Here is a 19,645-nt window from a genome sequence, read left to right as displayed (position 1 = left end):
TATAAGGAAACAACTTTTGTAAAATTTCAGGTAGTGCAATGTACCATCAGCCCAGACTCCAGAAGTGGAGAAGTCACAAGTGGGGCTTGGATTAGATGCAGCGAAACTTTGCTGTGTGAAGGATGACAACGTGTGGGCTAGGGAGCCAGGGGAATATGAATTTCCTGATATCTCATGTAGAATTCTGTGTGTTGACATTCATGTGTGTGTTTCTGTGGAGCTCATTCATAGCATTCAAGATAACTTCAAAGAGCCATTTGACTAAAACCACAAAGAAGTATGGCTTTAGTATCACTGCTCACCTATTGTAGTACAATGTTTTCCCCCCAGGCATCACAAGAGGTAAAACTATAAAGAATCCTTGGTGTAAATTGAAGCCCTGTGCTCCAGGGCTCCTTAGGGATGGAGAGGGTGATAAAAAGAGGTGTAATTTGTGAAACATCCAGTAACTTGACAGACATGAGAGTTGCGTGCAAAATTTGATGCTAAGGTGCTAGTTGCTTATATTGCCCCAATTAGTAGTTTTCTTAGAAGTTGGACAAAATTGTGTCTTTCAAGTACATTTTTTGAGAAAAGGGAGCTTGAATTCTATGAGGAATGAGGAACTGGTCAGGCCATGTCCCTATCTACCTCTCTTCAAGACCATTCCACCACCCTTTACCCAACATAACAAAAACATTCCTTGAAACACCCCTCAACTTTGTTCAATTATTTTTTCAGCTGAAATGTACATAAATCATCTCTAGTTTTTTTCTGTTCCCATATCAAGCTATATAAGAACCAAAGTCCTAGAATATTATAAATAGTGAATAGAATAAGATTGATATTCTCTTTTAAAATGGCTGGAGGGCTTACAGGGAAGAGGTTCATAAGGAAAAGCAGGAGAAAGGGGGGAAATTGGAATGTTTCCCAGTATGCACTTTTCCTTAATGAATTTCTCTAGTTATTATATTTAAGTCTGGCTACTGGTTATATAAATACAAAAAGGTAAATAGTGTCACTCTACTCTCTTGAGAAAACTCTGAATTCTGTGCAGTTACAGGCCAGGAGACAGATAACACCAGGGTAGGGGTTAGAGACTTTTGTTTGCCTTTTTGTTATCACCTGTCACAATTTGCTGGGAAGGTAAGAAAACACTGCTGTTTATCTGGATTCATAACAATCTCTAACTCCAACTTTTAGAAACTTCAAGGCTTGACTGTGACTATGTTGGCAGAGTCTAATAAATTGCTTTGTAAATGAAGCAGACAACGCTGATTGATTATGTTTTACAATACAGCATTAGTAAAAAGAGAAAAGATTTTCTTTCCCTAAATTGAATTTTAGGTGCCTCTTTCCCAAGAAAAACCAATGGAAACCAGGTTAGTTTATATAATAGCTGGCCATAAAGTCTGGGATGTATAGATAATATTATTTTATTTTATATACATGGAATACAAACTATTATCTATAGCTGACTATGTTCAGACTTTAAGGACACCCTGTGAAAGGTGTTAGAGTGACAATGAAATGTGAAGTGATTGAATCTATACTAGAAGCCCAGCATATAAATGACAAACGTGGGTGTAAATTGGAGCAGTAAAGACAGGCTAACTTGATTTTTTCAGTTCCTCAGTTTCTAGTTACCCTTCAGTTATCTAAATGAATCAAGTCAGGCAGGAAAATCTCTGTGGTGTGTGTATGATCTAGTCAGTTATTGTTATGAACACCTGCACTGTGGGAGAGATAGTTCTATGCAAGCCAAGATATATTTCATGACTCTTGAACTAAATCGTCAATATTTACATGCAAAGAAATAAACATGGAACATCCGAATCAAACCAGGCCCATTCCCTGCTGTTTTTGAGATAGATTGTTCTTACTTCTGCAGACTCGGGCATGAATTATGAAAGCTTTCAGAAGAGCAGTGTGGGGAAGTGCTGATGTAGACAGGTACTGACATAGGAACAAAAACCAAGTTCACCAGATGATCCAGACATTTAAATGAGAAGCTCCCATTTAAGATTTTCAACATTCAAATAATTGTGCAACAGTTGGTGTCCTCTGCAATAGAAAGAAGAAATAATATGTATTAGATTTAAAGACCCAAATTCTTTCCCATGTTTTAAAATATTGTGTCTAAGTGATTAGAATTTGGCCTGATTTCTACCTTAGGCGCTTTCTCGAGGAACCTAATCCAGTTAGAAACGTTTTGTGAAAAACAGTTTACTATCCAGAAAGTTTTCCTGTTTCCCAGATAAGAAAGCCTGTTCTGCTATCCCGGCAGGCGAGGGTTGTTTAAGTTACTAGATAACGAAGTTGTTATTGATTCTATTATTTTTACTCTTCCTGATTCCCTGCAGTCCAAAGGGAGTTTGTCAGAACAAGAATGATTTTATAAAAAGGAGGAGCTGTTATTGTTGTAACTGGCCTCATTGTGACAGATGGGATCCCAGTGTTTTCTTACTGCCCTTTACTCCGGAGCGAGGAGGACAGAAAGCAAATAACCAAGAAACCAACACACATAATAATCTGGATTTCTCAGCGCTGAACCAGAGCACTTGGAAATCAAATATTGGCCTCCTCCTGAATGCTCCTTTTAGCCTGTTGTTGTTAACCAGTTTAACATTCCCTTATCACATGCTCATGTGGGCAGAATTAAATGGAATTAGCTGCAAATTATATAAAATTCATTTACCTTTAAAGGAAGCTATTTGGTCATGTTCAGTGTAGAGAGAATATGGCATTAAGACACAAGTTAATGGTACTGCCGGGAGATGGATCAATTTGCTTTGGTTTTATTGCCTCCCTTTATTTGCCCTTCATGTGTTAGCTACTGTGGCTGGAAATGCTCCGCTCAACTTCTCTGAATCTACACTGGAGCCACATCCTAAGGAGAGTCCTACTGTTTCTAAAGAGCTCAGTGAGAGTAAGCACAATAATAAAATAAGATCCTGCTGATCCTTTCTAAATCCTTAGTCACATAAAGAATGTATGTGTAAGCCATGGGTGGGTGGTTCATTTGGTTGGAGCACAGTCCCATACACCAAAACATTGCTGGTGCTATTCTCGGTCAGGGCACATACCTAGGTTGCAAGTTCAATCCCTGGTCAGGGCATATATGTGAGGCAACCAATCAATGTTTCTCTCATATGAATGTTTCTATCTCTCTCTCCCTTCCTTCCTCTCTCTCTAAAAATCAATAAAAATATATTTTTGGGTGAGGAGGAAAAAAAAAGAATGGATGTGTAAGAGAAGAAAGAAAATCTATGAAAATGTTCAGGATTTATGACCTACTATGAAAATGTTCCAGATTTATAACCTACTATGAAAATGTTCAGGATTTATATGTGTTTTCCCATGTAGAGACTTAAATAACGTGTTTTCTAGAGTCCACCAAAAAACTATTAGAACTAATAAATGAATTCAGTAAAATCAATATACACAATTAACATATAGAAATCTGTTGAGTTTTCTACACCAATAATAACTGATCAGAAGTAGAAATTAATAAACAATCACATTTACAATTGCATCAAAAAAGCATAAAATGCCTTTGAATAAATTTAGACAAAAAGGGAAAGACCTGTAGTCTGAAAACGATAAGACATTGATGAAAGAAACTGAAGATGATACAAATAAATGGAAGGATATACCATGCTCATGGATTGAAAGAATTAATATTGCTAAAATGTCATTACTACCTAAGGCAAACTACAGATTCAATGTAATCTCCATTAAAATACCAACAGTATTCTTCTCAGAACTAAAACAATTAATCATAAAACTTATATGGAACCACAAGAGACCCCAAGTAGCCAAATAAATCTTGAAAAAGAAAAAAATGAGAGGTTTTATGCCCCCTAATTTTAAACTATGCTACAATAATCAAAACAGTATGGTACTGGCATAAAAACAGATACAGAGATCAGTAGAGTAAAATAGAGTCCGGAAATAAATCTTTGCTTATATGGTCAGTTAATCTACTACAAAGGGAGCAAGAATATACAGTGGGGTAAAGACAGTCTTCAATAAGTGGTGTTGGGAAAACTGGACAGATACATGCAAAAAAGTGAAACTGGACCACTTTCTTACACCCTATACAGAAATAAACTCAGAATGGATTAAAGACTTCAGTGTAAGACCTGAAGACATAAAACTCCTAGAAGAAAACATAGGTAGTAAATTTTTTGACATTGGTCTTAGCAATTTTTAGATATGTCTTCTTAGGCAAGAAAAACAAAAGCAAAATAAACATATGAGACTATATAAAACTAAAAAGGTTTTTCACAGTGAAGGAAACCAGCAACAAAATGAAAAGACAACCTAGGGAGGGAAAAAAAAAAAAGACGACCTACTGAGTGGTAGAGGATATTCTCAAATGATGTTTTTTATAAGAGGTTAAGATCCAAAATATATAAGGAAATCATACAACTTAACACCAAAAAATCCAATTACATAATGGGTAGAGGATCTGAATAGATATTTCTATAAAGAAGATGTACAGATGGCCAAAAGACATATGAAAAGGTGCTCACCATCACTCATCATCAGAGAAATAGATATTAAAATCACAGTAAGGCTCTGGCTGGTGTGGCTCAGTAGGCTGGAGCATTGTCCCGTGCCCTGGAAGGCTGCGGATTTGATTCCCTGTTGGGGCACATACCTAGGCTGCAGGTTCATTGGGGCTTACAGGAGGCAACTGATTGATATATATCTCTCACATAGATGTTTCTTTCTCTCTCCCTTCTTCCCTTTCTAAAATTAAACACACACACAATAAGATACAACCTCACACCTGTCAGAATGACTATCACCAAAAGAGAGAGAGAGACAGAGAGAGAGAGAAATAGCCCAGGCCAGTTTGGCTCAGTGGTTGAGCATCATCCTGTGGACCAGAGAGTTCCAGGTTTGGTTCCTGCTAGGGGCACGTACCACAGAGAGAGAGAGAGAGAGAGAGAGAGAGAGAGAGAGAGAGAGAGAGAGAGAAATCAACAGCCCTGGTCGATGTGGCTCGGTTGGTTGGGCATCCACCAGTGCACCAAAAGGTTGCCTGTTTGAGTCCTGGTCAGGGTGTGTGCAGGAAGCAGTCCACTGATACTTCTCTCACACATTAGTCTCTCTCTCTCTCTCTCTCTCTCTCTCTCTCTCTCTCTGTCTCTCTCTCTCTCAAAATCAATTTTTTAAATATTTTTAAAAATCAACAAATAACAAATGCTGGTAAGGATGTGGAGAAAGGGGAACCCTTGTGACTGTTAGTGGGATTGTGACTTGGTGCAGCCACTATGGAAAACAGTATGGAAGGTTCTCAAATAATTAAAAATAGAACTACCATATGAACCAGAGATTCAACTTCTGGGTATTAGAAGAAATTCAAAACACTAATTCAGAAAGATATATTCACCCCATATTCATTGCAGGATTATCTAACCAAGATATAGAAACAACCTAGGTGTCCATCCATAGATGAATGGCTAAAGAAGATGTGGTGTGTATATATATACAATGAAATATTACTCAGCAATAAAAAAGAATGAAATCTTACCATTTGCAACAATATGGGTGGACCTAAAGGGTATCATGCTAAGTAAAGTAAGTCAGACAGAGAAAGACAAATACCATGCAATTTCACTTATATGTGGAATCTAAACACACACACACACACACACACACACACACACACACACCAAAATGGAAATAAATCCATAGATACAGAGAACAAGCTGATGGCTGCCAAAAATGAGGAGGTGGAGAAAAAAAATTAACATGTTCTCTGCACTGACTTAGGCATTTTTCCATACTTTTCCTCATTTAAACCTCACAACCTTATGATATGAAAGTATATTTTTATTTGAATGCCCATGCTTCACATTTATTCTTTAAGAGTATCTATGAGTCTCCATATATCTAATAAATTATAATTTAAGTGTTTATTTTTATTGTTTTTGTTGTTATTGTCAATTTATAGTGTGCATGAGAATGGCCAAGGTTGTGTTTAAAATGCATATTCCCAGGTCCCACCACACCCCACATGTGGTTATTCAGTAGGTATGAGATTAGGCTCAGGAAGTTGCATGTTATAAGCATCCCATTCCTTCAGTGGGCACCTAGCAGGCTGGTTTTATTCTCTAGATGAGCTATCCTTCCCTCCTACTGCTCTGGGATTTCCTCAGAGTCTGCTCTCCAGGTCTGAGAGGGACCAAGGAAAACCTATCTCATTCAGGGAAAAGGACCCCAGATTTTTCTTATTGTGCTAAAATTGGCATACAGGATTATATATATTTCAGGTCTACAACATTATAATTCAATATTTGTCTATATCACATAGTGTTCACAGCATCCTAGTGATTTTGATACATATGGTTCAACAATCACACTACTCCAGGTTATTTCACTGACATAGGGGTCTGTTCCTTTGTGAAATTTACATGTAACGGTAAATGTGTTGTAATGTGTAATTGGAGAAAATACACAAAATAACTGTATTCAAATTCACTTTCTCTTAGCACAACAATACACTGGCAAGAGATCTCTGCCATAGGAAGAATTGCAAACAGAAAACTGCGGTGAAGTTGATGCCCAGTTCAACAATGGGCCTTTACATGAAATCCATCCTCAGAAGTCCACAGTGAGACCCTTCAGTGGTGCCTTTCTGAGATTGGAGCTGACTCTCCCACTTTAATTCCTACAGATGTCTAATTTTAACACTTTCGTATGGGTCTTACATTTGGGACACACAGAGGAGTCTCTTTGATGAAGGTGTTTCTGCATCTTCACAAGGAAAACTAGGGTTGCACGCGACCACCTTCCCAACCTGGAGAAAGCAGGAATGAAGCAGGATTCCCACCGCGCTCCAACCTCAGCCCTGGAAGCACTCCCTGTCTCCTGAGCGCTCGAAGGTTTCCTCTGAGTGCATGACAATAGCTTCATCTTCAGCCTGGGAGTGCAGGAACCGTAGAAGATGCAGTGGGCGTGGCCTCTGGCCAGAAGGCGCCGTTCAGATGCTGGATCTCACACCTACTAGGACAGCTAATCACAGTGGGGATGTGATTAGTTCCCCCTTCAAGTCTTTTTATCAGACTTTCCTGGGTGTAGGGAAGCTGCACCCATTTCTCTGTGGTGTGTGGTGGGCTGGCTTGAGAGAGTGCCCACCCCCGCCTCTTAAAGCACTTTGGGGCATATTCCCCCAAAAGGCAGGAATATAGCCACTCAGTGCTTCCTCCCAGTGCTCCTGAACATACCTTCCATGTCTGCCTGTCTAGGAATGTCCTTGGAAAGGAGCTCATGTTAACAGCTCTGCAATTCTTTTGTATGCAATGATGACCAACAGTTAAATGCTTGTAGATGCATTAAAAGTAATGCTGGGGAAAAGGGAAGAGATAAGCATTTGGTGAGTGCCTACAGAGTGCTAAGAACATTAGACATTTTTTCTCAATGAATTTTCACAGAAACAAATTTTTTAAATATGACTTGATTACCTACTACATAGGCAAAATAGTATAGTCTCACATTCAAGAGAATGAATTCTAAAACCTCGGCTGAGATCTAGGCTCTGTCACTTACTAGCTGTGTGATTCTGGGCAAGTTACATCTCTATGCCTCAGTTTTCTCCACAGCAAAGTAGGAATAAGAGTATCGACCTCATGGCATTTTCATGAGGATTGATATATGCTTGAAACATAGCCTGGCTCCGTGTGTGCCATTCTTACTGTATACAATGGATCTACTTTGTGGGAAGCATATTGTGTCCACATTACACATAAGGACAGGGAGGCTTAGTGGACTTATGTAACTTGCCAGGGGACACACAGCTTGTGCAGAAGAGAGAGAGGTGTGGAAGAGGGGTACATGCAGCTCCCAAGAGCTTTCCATTGCCCACCAAAGCCAAACCAGATTTTTCCAGCGGGGTTTCTGTCTCTCAGAGACTGCAGACAGTCACACAAGAAGGGCTATATAAGTGTTTCATCAAAAATATTATTGAGGCCCTGGCCTCAATATTGGTTCAGCAGTCAGAGCATCAGCCCACAGACCAGAGAGTCCCCGGTTTATTTGCAGTTTGTCCCCAGCCCCGGTTGGGGTCATGTGATGTGTCTCTTTCACGTCGATGTTTCTCTCTCTCTCTTCTTCCCTCTCTCCCTCTGGCTCTATCTGAGAATAAATGCAAAAATGTCCTTGGGTGAAAATAAATAATATATATATTATTGCGCCCTGACTGGTGTGACTCAGTGGTTAGAGCATTGGCCATTGGCCATTACACCAAGGGTCTCAGGTTTGATTCCTGGTCAAGGGCACATTCTCAAGGCAACCAATCGATGTGTCTCTATCATACCCATGTTTCTCTCTCACTCACTCTCTCTCTCTCCCTCCCTCCCTTCCACTCTATCTAAAAAAATAATAATGGAAAAATTACCTCAGCTGAGGATTAACAACAACAACAAAAATCAATGGCAATAGTATCCTCAGGTGAGGAATATATACACTTGAAAATATTCGTCCTTCAACTAGTAAACCCTGTGAAAGTCAGGGTGGTTTAGGAAGGCGGCTGGAGTGGCTGGAAAGTAGGTCCAGTCTTCTTTGGGCTTGGGCAGGAACCTGAGGTTAAGAAAAGGTTCCCAAGAGAACAAAGGATTAGTCACAGGAACCGGTGATGGGAGGAGGGTGGCAGACAAAGAAGGAAATGTCTGTGGAAGCTAGGAGCTGGTTACCCAGGACGAAAAGGAGAAGGGAAATGACAAGGGCTGGGATTTCTGGAGACTGCACATCTGGATGGTGGAGCCAAGATGAGGGCCCGAGTGAAAGCCCAAAGGGATGGGTCCAGAACGGCAAGGTCACCGGTGATGCCAGAGGAGGGGCAAGCAGGGGTCTTCAGACCCTTTGGAGTCTGCTGCTTTTCACACTCTCCTTTCAGCTGCAAAGTAAACGGGAGCCTTTGAGGATTAAACAAAAAGCAGACAAAAAGGGTGGCAGTCTAGAGGGTCCCACTCCTGGAAAGGAAGCAGTAGAGTGGAGCCGGTGGACTGCGCACAGCCCTGGGCCAGGGGAGCCTCCCCCGCTGCTCTGCTCTCTCAATAGAGAAACAAGAGAGGTGCCCACATAAATGAGATTTTTTAAAAATATGTTTTTATTGATTTCCTGGAGAGAGCGAGATAGAAACATCCACATAACAAAGACTCGTCAATTGGCTGCCTCCTGCACGCCCCGCCCCACTCTGGGGATCGAGTCCGCAACCTGGGCAAGTGCTATGACCTGAATCCAACCGGGACCTCTCTCAGTCCATGGGACCAGGCACAATTCACTGAGCCACACCGGCCAAGCATAAATGAGATGTTTTAGGCTGCATTTATCTATACAATTGCGGCAGCAGGGTGCTGAATTTTCTGGAAACTAACTTCCACTCTCCACTTATTTTTGCTGGATTGTTTTGCCCTAGGAGTCCATGGAGAACTTTTAATTCAAAATCTGAGGCCTTCTTCCTGAATGGGATAGGTTTTCCTTGTTCCCTCTCAGATCTGGATAGCAGACAGGAAATCCCACAGCAGTAGGAGGGAAGGATGGCTCACCCTGAAAATAAAACTGGCTTGCTAGGTGCCCACTGAAGGAAAGGCTAGCATACCAAGAGTCAAGGTAAATTATGAATATTCGCATTACATACTACACACTGTTTGCATTAGTGTTTCAACTCGGGATATAATCTAAGTTGTATTTTTAACAGCAAATTAGTTATAAAAGCAAAATGCTAGCTGGGCTGGTGTGGCTCCGTGATTGAGCATCAACCCAAGAAGTCACTGGTTCGATTCCCCATCAGGGCACATGCCCAGGTTGTGGGCCCAATCCCCAGTGGGGAGCATGCAGGAGGTGGCCAATTAATGTTCTTTCTCATCGATGTTACTATCTCTCTCTCCCTCTCCTTTCCTCTCTCTCTCTAAAATCAATAAAGAAAACAAAAACAAAATGTTCTAATAAATTTCTTATGAATATATTCTTGGAGATAAGGTTCATCTATTTTTTTCCCTTTATAAATGGGATAAGATGGCTTAAAAATTCTTAACACCAAAGCAAATTCAGCCCTTGGCATGCTTTTGAAATCGCTGAGGAAGACTAGAACAAGGTAACCCGAGTTCTCCAGGGCGCAAACCGCATCCTGGTAAGGGCTTGAAGGGGGAAGAGGGCAGACGAGGACCTCCAATATCAGCGAGGGCTATCAGGACGTCCTGCTAATAAACGACTTTTTCACTGTCCACACTATAATTGGTTTACAGCCTTTTTTGTTTATTTATCCATAAGAGCTGCTGTTAAATGGCTCGGGAAGGCGCTCGCCTAATGGCTCAGTAACGCTCCGGGCCCGTGGGAGGCGAGAGCGGCGCAGGCGTCAGCGGGGATGCGGAGCGGAAACGCATTTCACCTGTAATGGACTTGGTGATTTTATGATACCAGGAGCTACATCCACAGGAGAAATACAGCACACGACCTTGCTTAGCGGAGGGTTCTACCCTGTGAGGTTTGTCTATATAGAGGTACGTTAGCGCTTGTTAACTCTGTTCCACCTAACAACAACAACAACAACAATAATAATAATAATAAATGATTATTGGACCTTTTAGCTCCCAGGTCACTTCTTTAGGTAGCAAGCAGTAAAAAATGCTACTCGTGAAAATGAGAACGTGCACCTTCCCCTCCCCTCGCCCTTGTGCAGCCCGGGTGCCGGGTTTTCTGCCCTCCTGCGAGGTGAGCGGGTTTGCCTTCTGCTGAGAGCCTCTTCTTTCTGCAGGGCCGAGCAAAAATATTAAATGGAAGCAAATGAAGCATTGAAATGGAGACCAATTTACAGAAATGTGCAATTAGCGAGAAGTGCAAAGTAAACACTCTGGGTCGAGGGTGGCAGCTGAGGCCAACAGCAAGGGAGGGGGGCTGCCGACAAAGTCCGAGTGCGGGGGTGTAGGGGGATGTTGCCGAGGGGAGGAGGTGGGATGGGGGAAGAAGGAAGAAGAGGAAGGGAAAGGTGGCCGATCTTTGTCCCAAGCGGAGCTCGCCGCCGGCTCATAGTCTCGTCGCCAAGTCAACCCCCGGCGACTTGGCAGATTATCTCCGAGGGTCAACACACCGCGGCCAGGCAACCCCCTCCAGCCCTGCGCTCCTGATCGATGTAGTCACTCGCGGCCCGGGTGATAGCGTCGGGTTCTCCGCGGCCGCGGAGAACAATGGACTCATTGACGCGGGCGCGCAGAGGTTAGGTGCGCGGGTCCCACAGCCTTTCAATCCCTGGCCCCGGAGGACCGCAGGTGGCCCTTTTCCCTAAAGAAATCCCTGAAACTCACCACTACCATCTCCACCACCGCGGGGCATCCCGGTAGCTGCGCGAGTTCCCAGACTTGCGCAGACCACTCTGCACAGCACACGCCTGAACTCCAATTCTGAAATGACACCAGCACCTACAAGAAGGACTCTGCAGAGAAATCAAATCCCACCTTGGCTTGTTGCTTAGTGCACTCAATCCATATGCGGTTAAAACATAAATATGTCCACCCTGACCGATGTGACTTGGTTGGTTGGAACGTCCTCCCGTATCCCAAAGGGGTGGCCGGTTGGATCCCAGGTTTGGGCTCGTGGTGCAAGGGGCAGCCGATCCATGTCTGTCTCTCCCTTCCTCTCTCTAAAATAATTTTTTTTTAAAAAAACTGTAAAACACAAATATTTTCACCTGGAGAAAATATATTAAAATCTACCTGTTAAAGGACTGGATGTAGTTTGTACTTTAGGAAAGTCAGATTGTAGTAATTTTTCCCTTGTTGGTTCCTTGTGCTTCACTCTCCCTGTTGCCTAGGCTTTTCTGTGAAGGTGTCCAGTTTTCCTAAAACCCTGGGTTGTAGTTCGAGGAATGTATTCATTTTGGCAGGATCCGGTCTGAGGTCACCCAGAACGCTCAGGGCAAATGGTAAGCCTATGCCCCTGGGGTGGGTGCCACCAAGATCCGAAGATAGTCCGCACCGTCGGGTCAGAAAAAGCCTCTCTATTTAAATCAGGACCCCAGAGTGCCCAGAAGTTACCCAACCGGTGTAAGCCAAGGTCTGACGTTGTCATAAAAACCCAGAGCTTTTATTTCTTTTGCGAACACTGCCCACATCTCCGGGTCTTGCCTCCTTTCAATCCGACGCAAGAGCAGACATCTCCAGCTAACAGACTCCACCAGATCCAGACCGGTGGGGAGCCACCAAGGGTCTGGAAACTCCGGGCCAACCCCCTGCCCCCACCTCCCCGCCGCAAGAGGGGACAATACTTCTTTCCCCCTTGCCACAGTAGGAAATCATTCTGAGTTGGCCAAATGAGTCCCAATTTATCAAAATCAAAATTAACAATGTCTAATGATTTTTTTAATTAAAAAGCTACCGTTAATGCTTCAGAAGTTACAGTTTACTCTCCAGAAGTTCTACAGCACAGACAGAAAAACATACAACGAATGCTGGATCTGTATGTGTTAGCTCATTGATATCCTTGGTGGTTGTGTGCAAAATGCAAAGATAAAATAGAACCAACTGCTTCCGACCTGTAGAGCTTGGGTTGCAAGCTTTTTTGACCGTTTTCCCTAACAGTTAAGTTTAAGTGTACAACCTCAACATGTATATTTATAAATCACATTTACTAATATATTATGTACATTATCAAACACACAAGGAAAATAATACATCGTTTAAAGTCTGATGGAACTGTTTCTATAAATGAACAGAAGTTCTAAGATTTTCATGCGCGCCCCATTTTGGAGAGCGCTGTCAACTGCGCATACAGGTCACAGTAGTAAACTCAGCTGAGAGAGAAAATAGAAACAAATGCGGGCGCTCGCGGGGACCTGGGCCTTGCTTCTTAAGGCAGTCAGCCAGGCCAATAATGGCCGCAGGCGGAGCCACGTGGGCCAAAGCAGAGCCTATGGCGAGGCAGCCGGCCCGCGAGTCCCCGCCAGCGGCGGCTGCCTCTGCGAGGAGAACGAAGCTGTCAAAGCGAGTAGGGGTGGCGCCTAGAGAGGGAGACCTGCAAAGCTCCGAGTCCCGACTCCAGCTCTCCACTCTGGGTCCCCAAGCCGGGGTGGCAGCCATGAACGGCGAGGAGCAGTACTACGCGGCCACGCAGCTTTACAAGGACGCGTGCGCGTTCCAGCGGGGCCCGGCGCCCGAGTTCAGCGCCAGCCCTCCTGCGTGCCTGTACATGAGCCGCCAGCCCCCGCCGCCGCCGCCTCCGTTCCCCAGCGGCCTGGGCGCGCTAGAGCAAGGCAGCCCGCCAGACATCTCCCCGTACGAGGTGCCCCCCCTCGCTGAGGACCCCTCGGTGGCCCACCTCCACCACCATCTCCCTACTCAGCTGGCGCTCCCCCACCCGCCCGCCGGGCCTTTCCCGGATACAACCATGCCAGGCGCCCTGGAGGAGCCCAGCCGCGTCCAGCTGCCTTTCCCGTGGATGAAGTCTACCAAGGCTCACACGTGGAAAAGCCAGTGGGCAGGTAAGCCTGGATCCCGGCCCCTCTGTCTTCACCTTCTCTCACCTGGCCGCCCCTACCTCCGATCACTCCGCAGGACCCCTCGTAGCTCGCGTTCCCCGCCCCTACGGATAACCCGGGGCCAGGCTAAACTACACCGAGAGCCAACGAGCCATACCGCACTGACGCGCTTTTCCAGTCCAACTTGGAGCGTCTTTGCTTCTCAGTTCTCCTCCTTCCTCCCCTGCACACTGAACACTGGGAGCCCCACGCTCCCAGCGCCCCTCCTAGAGAGCCAAGGCCGGGCCGAGCTCAAGGCTTCGGACCCTCAGATCCTTCTCCAGCGGGGGCTCCTCCCGTCCTGGACCTGGGAGTTCGCATGGAGGAAACCGAGCTGGGTTCGGGGTACCTCTGAGCTGCAGGAACGCGACTTCGGAGCTCGGGTTCCCTCGCTCCCTGAGCCTGGAGGCTTCACTACAGCACAGCGCAGTCGTGGACACGGAATAGATGCAGGAAAGCAGGGGTGTCCGGAGGGCGGGGGAGAGGACGGGGACACCAGGCAGGGGCTGACGCAAAGCGGGGGGCTCCCCGCAGGGCCGGGGAGGGGCTGCTCACCTCGAAGCCAGGCAGCTGGGCCAGGCGTTTGCGATGCTAATTTCACTTTTGACCAAATAGAAGCGTGTGAAGGGAAGCGCGTGACTTCCAGGAAGTCCGTTTGTGGAAGGAGATGCTCTTTCAGCACAGCCGGCCCAGGGAAGCGGGAGTTCCGGGTCTGCAGGACCCTGGGCCCGGCGGGTAACAGAAAGTCTCCCTGTACCGGAGGCGGAGAGCGCAGCAGCCCTTCGGTTCCTTCTCCGCCCGGAGCTGGCCGCGATTTCCGGCGCGGCCTGGGCCGCCTCTGCCACACAATGTTATCGCTTCCGCGCCGCAGCCACTTCTGGTCACACCTGCACTGCAAATAGTTGACTTTTCTTTCCTTCCAATTCACGATCGGGAGTAAAGGGAGCTGTCGTACCCCCCCCCCCCCGATCCTCGGAGTCTGGCTGGCCTTGCCTGACCCTGGCACAGCCAAGCAGGGCTTTGGGGGGTCCGGGCTCGCCTGGGGTCCCCGGGGCTCGCCTCTCCTAGTTCACTGTTCACTTTCTCGCTAAAACTGAGTGTGAGGCAGGATAGGGACCCAACTCAGCCGCAGTCTTCACCACCTCCGGCCAAACCCCGGCCCAGCGGGTCGCCAGCACGGCGTCTGCCTACTTACTCTGCCCCGGCCTCGGCCTAAGGCCCTGGAGTCTCGCGGGAGGCAAGAGGACGGCGTCCTCCGGTCAGGGTGGGAGACTGTCCTGCGGTGGGCTGCTGCCCCTCCAGGACTCCCTTCCCCAAGAGCGCTGGGGACGCGCGTTTCTGGCCTTTCGGGCACGCCTGGCGGCTTCCTCCGCAAAGGGCGAGGGAGGCCCTGAGGTGGGCTAAATCCCCTCCCCTCCTCCCGCAGACCGGCGTTACCTCAGCTCTGGTGGACCTTGGGCTCCAGCGGACCCAAGAAGCCAGAAAGTAAAACCCGAATGAAAATCGGCAGCCTTGCGCGGGGCATGGAGGGACCCTGGAGGAGTGACATCCTCAGGCTGGAGCGTCCGGGCTGGAGGGGCCTCTGCCAGAGCCCTCTGGCCCTCGGCAGGCCGAGCCTGCCGGGAAGGGGCCTGGACCCCTCTTTCCTGGAAGCTGCTTGGGGGCAGGGTCCTCCCCAGGAAAACTTTCCAAGGAGCCAGACTTCAAGGGTCTGTGAACCTGCCTGCGGGCTCCTAGTGGGGCTTCAAGCCCATGGGGAGAGCGAAATGACCGAAGGGCTTTAGTCATAGTACAGATATGAGTACTAACAGCAACAGGAACTTCTGAAACAACCTAGAAAGTGAACTGTCTCAGCCTCTTTCCCAGCTCTCCTCACCCACACGTTGCCCCCTTCCCAATACCGCCTCCACCTCAACCTCCATCTCTGGCCAACACTCCTGAAAATTGGTCCCCTGTGGCAGCAGCCACCGAGCAGCCTCTCAGCACCTTTGTGAGGCCCACAGAAGAGGGCCAGAACCCTGGAGAGGTTGGGGGTTGAATTTAAGAACCCTGAAGGGCCTTTTTTAATGTTTTAAATGTTCCTCCTTGCTTCTCTCTCAGGCCAAGGAAAGCCTGGAAGTTTAAGACCCAGAGTTGCCCTACAGCAAGCCGGCTTCCATCCCTGACTCAGACCTGAGCCTCAGCCCAGGCTGCTGGCAGCCAACATTCAGCCTGGGGGTAGTCGGGGCAGGTTCCCTTGCGTAATTAACTCTTTTCCTCAAATGCGCTCACCAGCTTTTCAGCTCCCTGAGGCCTAGCCAACAGTCACAGGAGAAACGCTTGATACCTCTACCCCAACACGTACAGACTCTTCGCTGAGTTTTAGTGGAACTTACCCCAGTGGAGTCCACAGCCCAGAGTGCAGTCAGTATCTCGATTAGAAAGGAAAAACTCCGGACCAGGACTGGACCTCAAGGAGGGCAGCGGCAAAAACCAGTTGTGAGCTAATCGACAGGGTCAGGCCTTGCTTTCCTAAGGCTGGGCTCAGAGCTGGAGCCCTTGACCCCACCCCACCCCTCCAGTCCCAAGCTGGGGCCCAGGCCTCTGAGTCTCCCCTCAGCCAGGATGTGGGGCCCAGGACAGAGGCGGAGGCTGATATTCACCTTCTTAGAGGCCCAGAATAGTTTTCCTTCTTTTCTAGGGCAGGGGCCCAGCCAAGATTAAAATGAGGACAATTTAAAAAATTTGCTGGCTCTTGAGTTGGGGCTGATTACAATATAATTATATAGAGAAGTAATATTGTGGTCAGATATAACAACATATGTGTATTGTTATATTAGCTCATGGTTTTTTAAACTGAAGGTTGCACCTATTAGTGAATGGTGAAATCAATTTACTGGATTGAGACCTTTTTTAAAAAAAAGTAAAAGAGGAAATAATAGGAAAAATTAGATAGCATTATATGTGGTAAAGGTTGATTTTATGTCCTGAAATTTTTTGTGTTACTTATATATCTGTGTGAACTGGGTAATGATCTGAAATGTAGTTTTACTGTGGGTCATTGGCAGAAAGTTTTATTTTAGTTATGTATTAAAGGCATTTTATTGCCTTTGTAGAATCAAGTAGGTTTAGGTATCTATTATAGCTATTATGTGCATTTTAATCAGCATCAACACAACACAAGGTAAGGGAACCCATTCAAGAACCACTTGTCCATAGAGCCCACCGCAGGGTCACTGAGAGCCTTGACCTCCCAGAAAAGGAAGCCAGGGGTTGGGGGACCACACTCACGTACTGTGTCTCTGACAGGCGGTGCCTACCCGGCAGAACCGGAGGAGAACAAGCGGACACGCACGGCCTACACGCGCGCACAGCTGCTGGAGCTGGAGAAGGAGTTCTTATTCAACAAATACATCTCGCGGCCACGCAGGGTAGAGCTGGCCGTCATGCTGAACTTGACTGAGAGACACATCAAGATCTGGTTCCAAAATCGCCGCATGAAGTGGAAAAAAGAGGAGGACAAGAAGCGCGGCTGCGGAACAGCAGCGGGGGGTGTGGGGGACACAGAGCCGGAGCAGGACTGCGCGGTGACCTCGGGGGAGGAGCTGCTGGCGCTGCCACCACCGCCGCCCCCTGGGGGAGCTGTGCCGCCAGCTGTCCCTGCTGCTGCCCGCGAAGGCCGTTTGCCTCCAGGCCTCAGCGCGTCACCACAGCCCTCCAGTGTCGCACCTCTGCGGCCTCAGGAACCTCGGTGAGAAGTGGGGGCTCCTCCCTGCCAGCGGCTTCAACCACTCACAGAGGAGGCGGCCTAGGACCCCAGGTGTGGACCACCGGCGCTGGCGGTTTGATGGGGCCCGGAGCTGCGGTGCCTACCCAGAGAGGAGGGTAGAAGCAGCGCTCCCAGGCGTCTGTGCCTACTGCGGCCAGTGGGGGAATGCTGGCTGACCTTCTGGAAGAAGGAACAGGTTTCTCTAAATCTGAGGCCTCTTCTGGTGATATTGTTGGGTCGGCCACAAATCTGCCACCGTCGTGCAGGTCCCAGCCCTCCAGAACCAAGGACTTCTTTAGAGAAACCAACTCTGCAAAAGACAACAAAAACTGTACTATTTGGAATACTCTCCAATGCATGGCAGGCCAGCTAAATGGAGTGCCTTTATCTGCCCAGAAACCCATTTTGATTCAGGTTTCTGTCTTAACATTTAGAAATAATTGAAAGGAAATGTCTGTGGTTTCAAGGACCCAGTGAAATAATAATGGCCCCCTTCTCCTCCTTCTCTTCCTTTTTAATCCATTTAGTGCAGCCATATGCTTCCCCAGGACATATCCTTCCTTCAGCCTGTAACTCTTCCCTCTGAAGAAGGCATCTTGTGAGGGAAGCTGGGCAGCAGCAGGGCTGGGGTGTAGGGGCTGAGTGAGTCCCTGTGTACCCCCTTGGTCCAACACTTCAGAGAGAGCAGAGGGAGATGGACCTGGAGCAGGGGGGGTGGGGGGGTGGACTTCTGAGTGAGCTTTCCATTGAAGACCTGGATTTAGTTTCTGGTCTCAGGGCAGGGAGGTTGTGTGCAAGGTAAGCAGGGTGGCCTGACTCACCTTGGAGTCTTTTTAGAAATGATAAAAATGTGTGTGGTTAAGGAATTTGGGAAACTGATTATTTTTATTTACCTAACAGTTCTTTACAAACAAGTCTGTGGTTTCCAAGTCAGTTTTGGTTTGAGGGTATGGGCCTTGCATACAGGTGATGTTTGTGGAAAATGCTTAATAAATACGAATAATGTGGAAAGAGATGAAAACTGATTCCCTGGCTTTGTATCCAACCTTTGTTGTGGTACAATGATTCCATTTCATTTTTTAAATTAATGCAGCATTGCCCTGGCCAGTTTGGCTGAGCGGTTGGAGCCTTAGCCCTCGGACCAGGGAGTCCCGGGTACAGTTTCCACTAAGGGCAGGTTCTCGGTTGCAGTTCGTCCCGGACCGGTTGGGTTCAGCGGGTGGCAGCCAGTGGATGTCTCTCTCTCTCTCTCTCTCTCCCTCTCTCCCTCCCACTCTGAGGATAAATACAAAAATATCCTCGGGTGAGGATAAAAAAAATTAAAGCAGCATTTATCTTTTTGATACTAACTAGGAAATAACCCATAATGAAACACCACATTTGGCTCTATCCAGTTTGGTTCAGTGGTTAGAGCCTCCACCCCAGAACTGTAGGGTCCTCACGGGTTCCGTTCGCTGTCAAGGGCAGGGTCCTGCAGGAGGAAACCAATAGAGCTGCCTCTCTCACATAGATGTTTCTCTCTCTCTCCCTCCCCCTCTTCCCCTCCCTCTAAAAATCAATGGGAAAAAATACGCTCGGATGAGGATTAACAACAACAAAAAAATGAAACCACATTTGGATTTGGGGTTGGGGTAAAGTATTAGCGTGTGGATTCTCAGTTTTCTTTTGTTTTATGTTTAACTTAGGAGTCACTTCTCAAGATGGATTTGCTCAGTAAGATAGCCCAGGGGCATGGGTGAGGAGTGCGGCTGGCCTGGCCTCCCAACTGGTCAGAGCCTCTGCGGGGTCTCCTCTTTCTTCCCCAAGAGGTGTTCTGGGAGAGGCCTTTTTCTTTGGCTCATCCGAAGGAGTATTGCTTTGGATGAATCCCCACCCCTGGAGCCTGAGGACCAGAGTCTTGTGGCCCTGGGCCGGCCTGCTCCTCCTCGCAGCTCCCACCTGCTCTTAGCCCCGCGACCCGCTGGAAGGCGCCCCCTGAGCGCTCTCACCCTGGGCGACCATTGGCTGGCTCCCAGGAGGGCTGCTGGTACTCTCCTTTGCACAGACACAGAACTTGTTTGTGTTTAGTTGTTCGTTTTTGCTTTACTTTTGTTTTGTTGTTATTATTTATAAGAGAAATCGAATCATTCACCCTTTGGAGGAAAAGAAATTTGGTGGATCAGAAAGGGGAACTTTCTCATCAGTGATGGGGTCACAGGGAGCCAGCCATTGAACTGTGGCCCCACCCCACCCCCTGGGCTCTGAAGTCCAGGATACGTGCCTTGGCACACCTCAGGTCCCTCTAATACTGACCCACCAGCCTGATACAATTATTCAACTTTCCTGTGTGTCAGTTTCCTCATCTCTAAAGTGGAGGCGGATTTGTTAAACCAAAGAATGCCTGTGGAGCGCTTGAT

At 47.0% G+C, this 19,645-nt stretch overlaps 1 protein-coding gene across 1 annotated transcript; it reads left to right on the top strand.

The window, feature by feature from the left end:
• Positions 1–13,054: 13,054 nt before the first annotated feature.
• On the top strand, positions 13,055–17,301 carry PDX1 (pancreatic and duodenal homeobox 1). The gene is made up of 2 exons (XM_036252999.1): positions 13,055–13,465; positions 16,790–17,301. The coding sequence occupies exons 1-2, from the start codon at positions 13,063–13,065 to the stop codon at positions 17,233–17,235; spliced, it is 849 nt and encodes a 282-aa protein (XP_036108892.1). The 5' UTR covers positions 13,055–13,062; the 3' UTR covers positions 17,236–17,301.
• The last annotated feature ends 2,344 nt before the right edge of the window (positions 17,302–19,645 follow it).

Source organism: Molossus molossus, unplaced genomic scaffold (genome assembly GCF_014108415.1).
Source record: "Molossus molossus isolate mMolMol1 unplaced genomic scaffold, mMolMol1.p scaffold_m16_p_10, whole genome shotgun sequence".
NCBI classification, from domain to species: Eukaryota; Metazoa; Chordata; class Mammalia; order Chiroptera; family Molossidae; genus Molossus; species Molossus molossus.
This window is presented reverse-complemented; position numbering and strand designations above follow the sequence as displayed.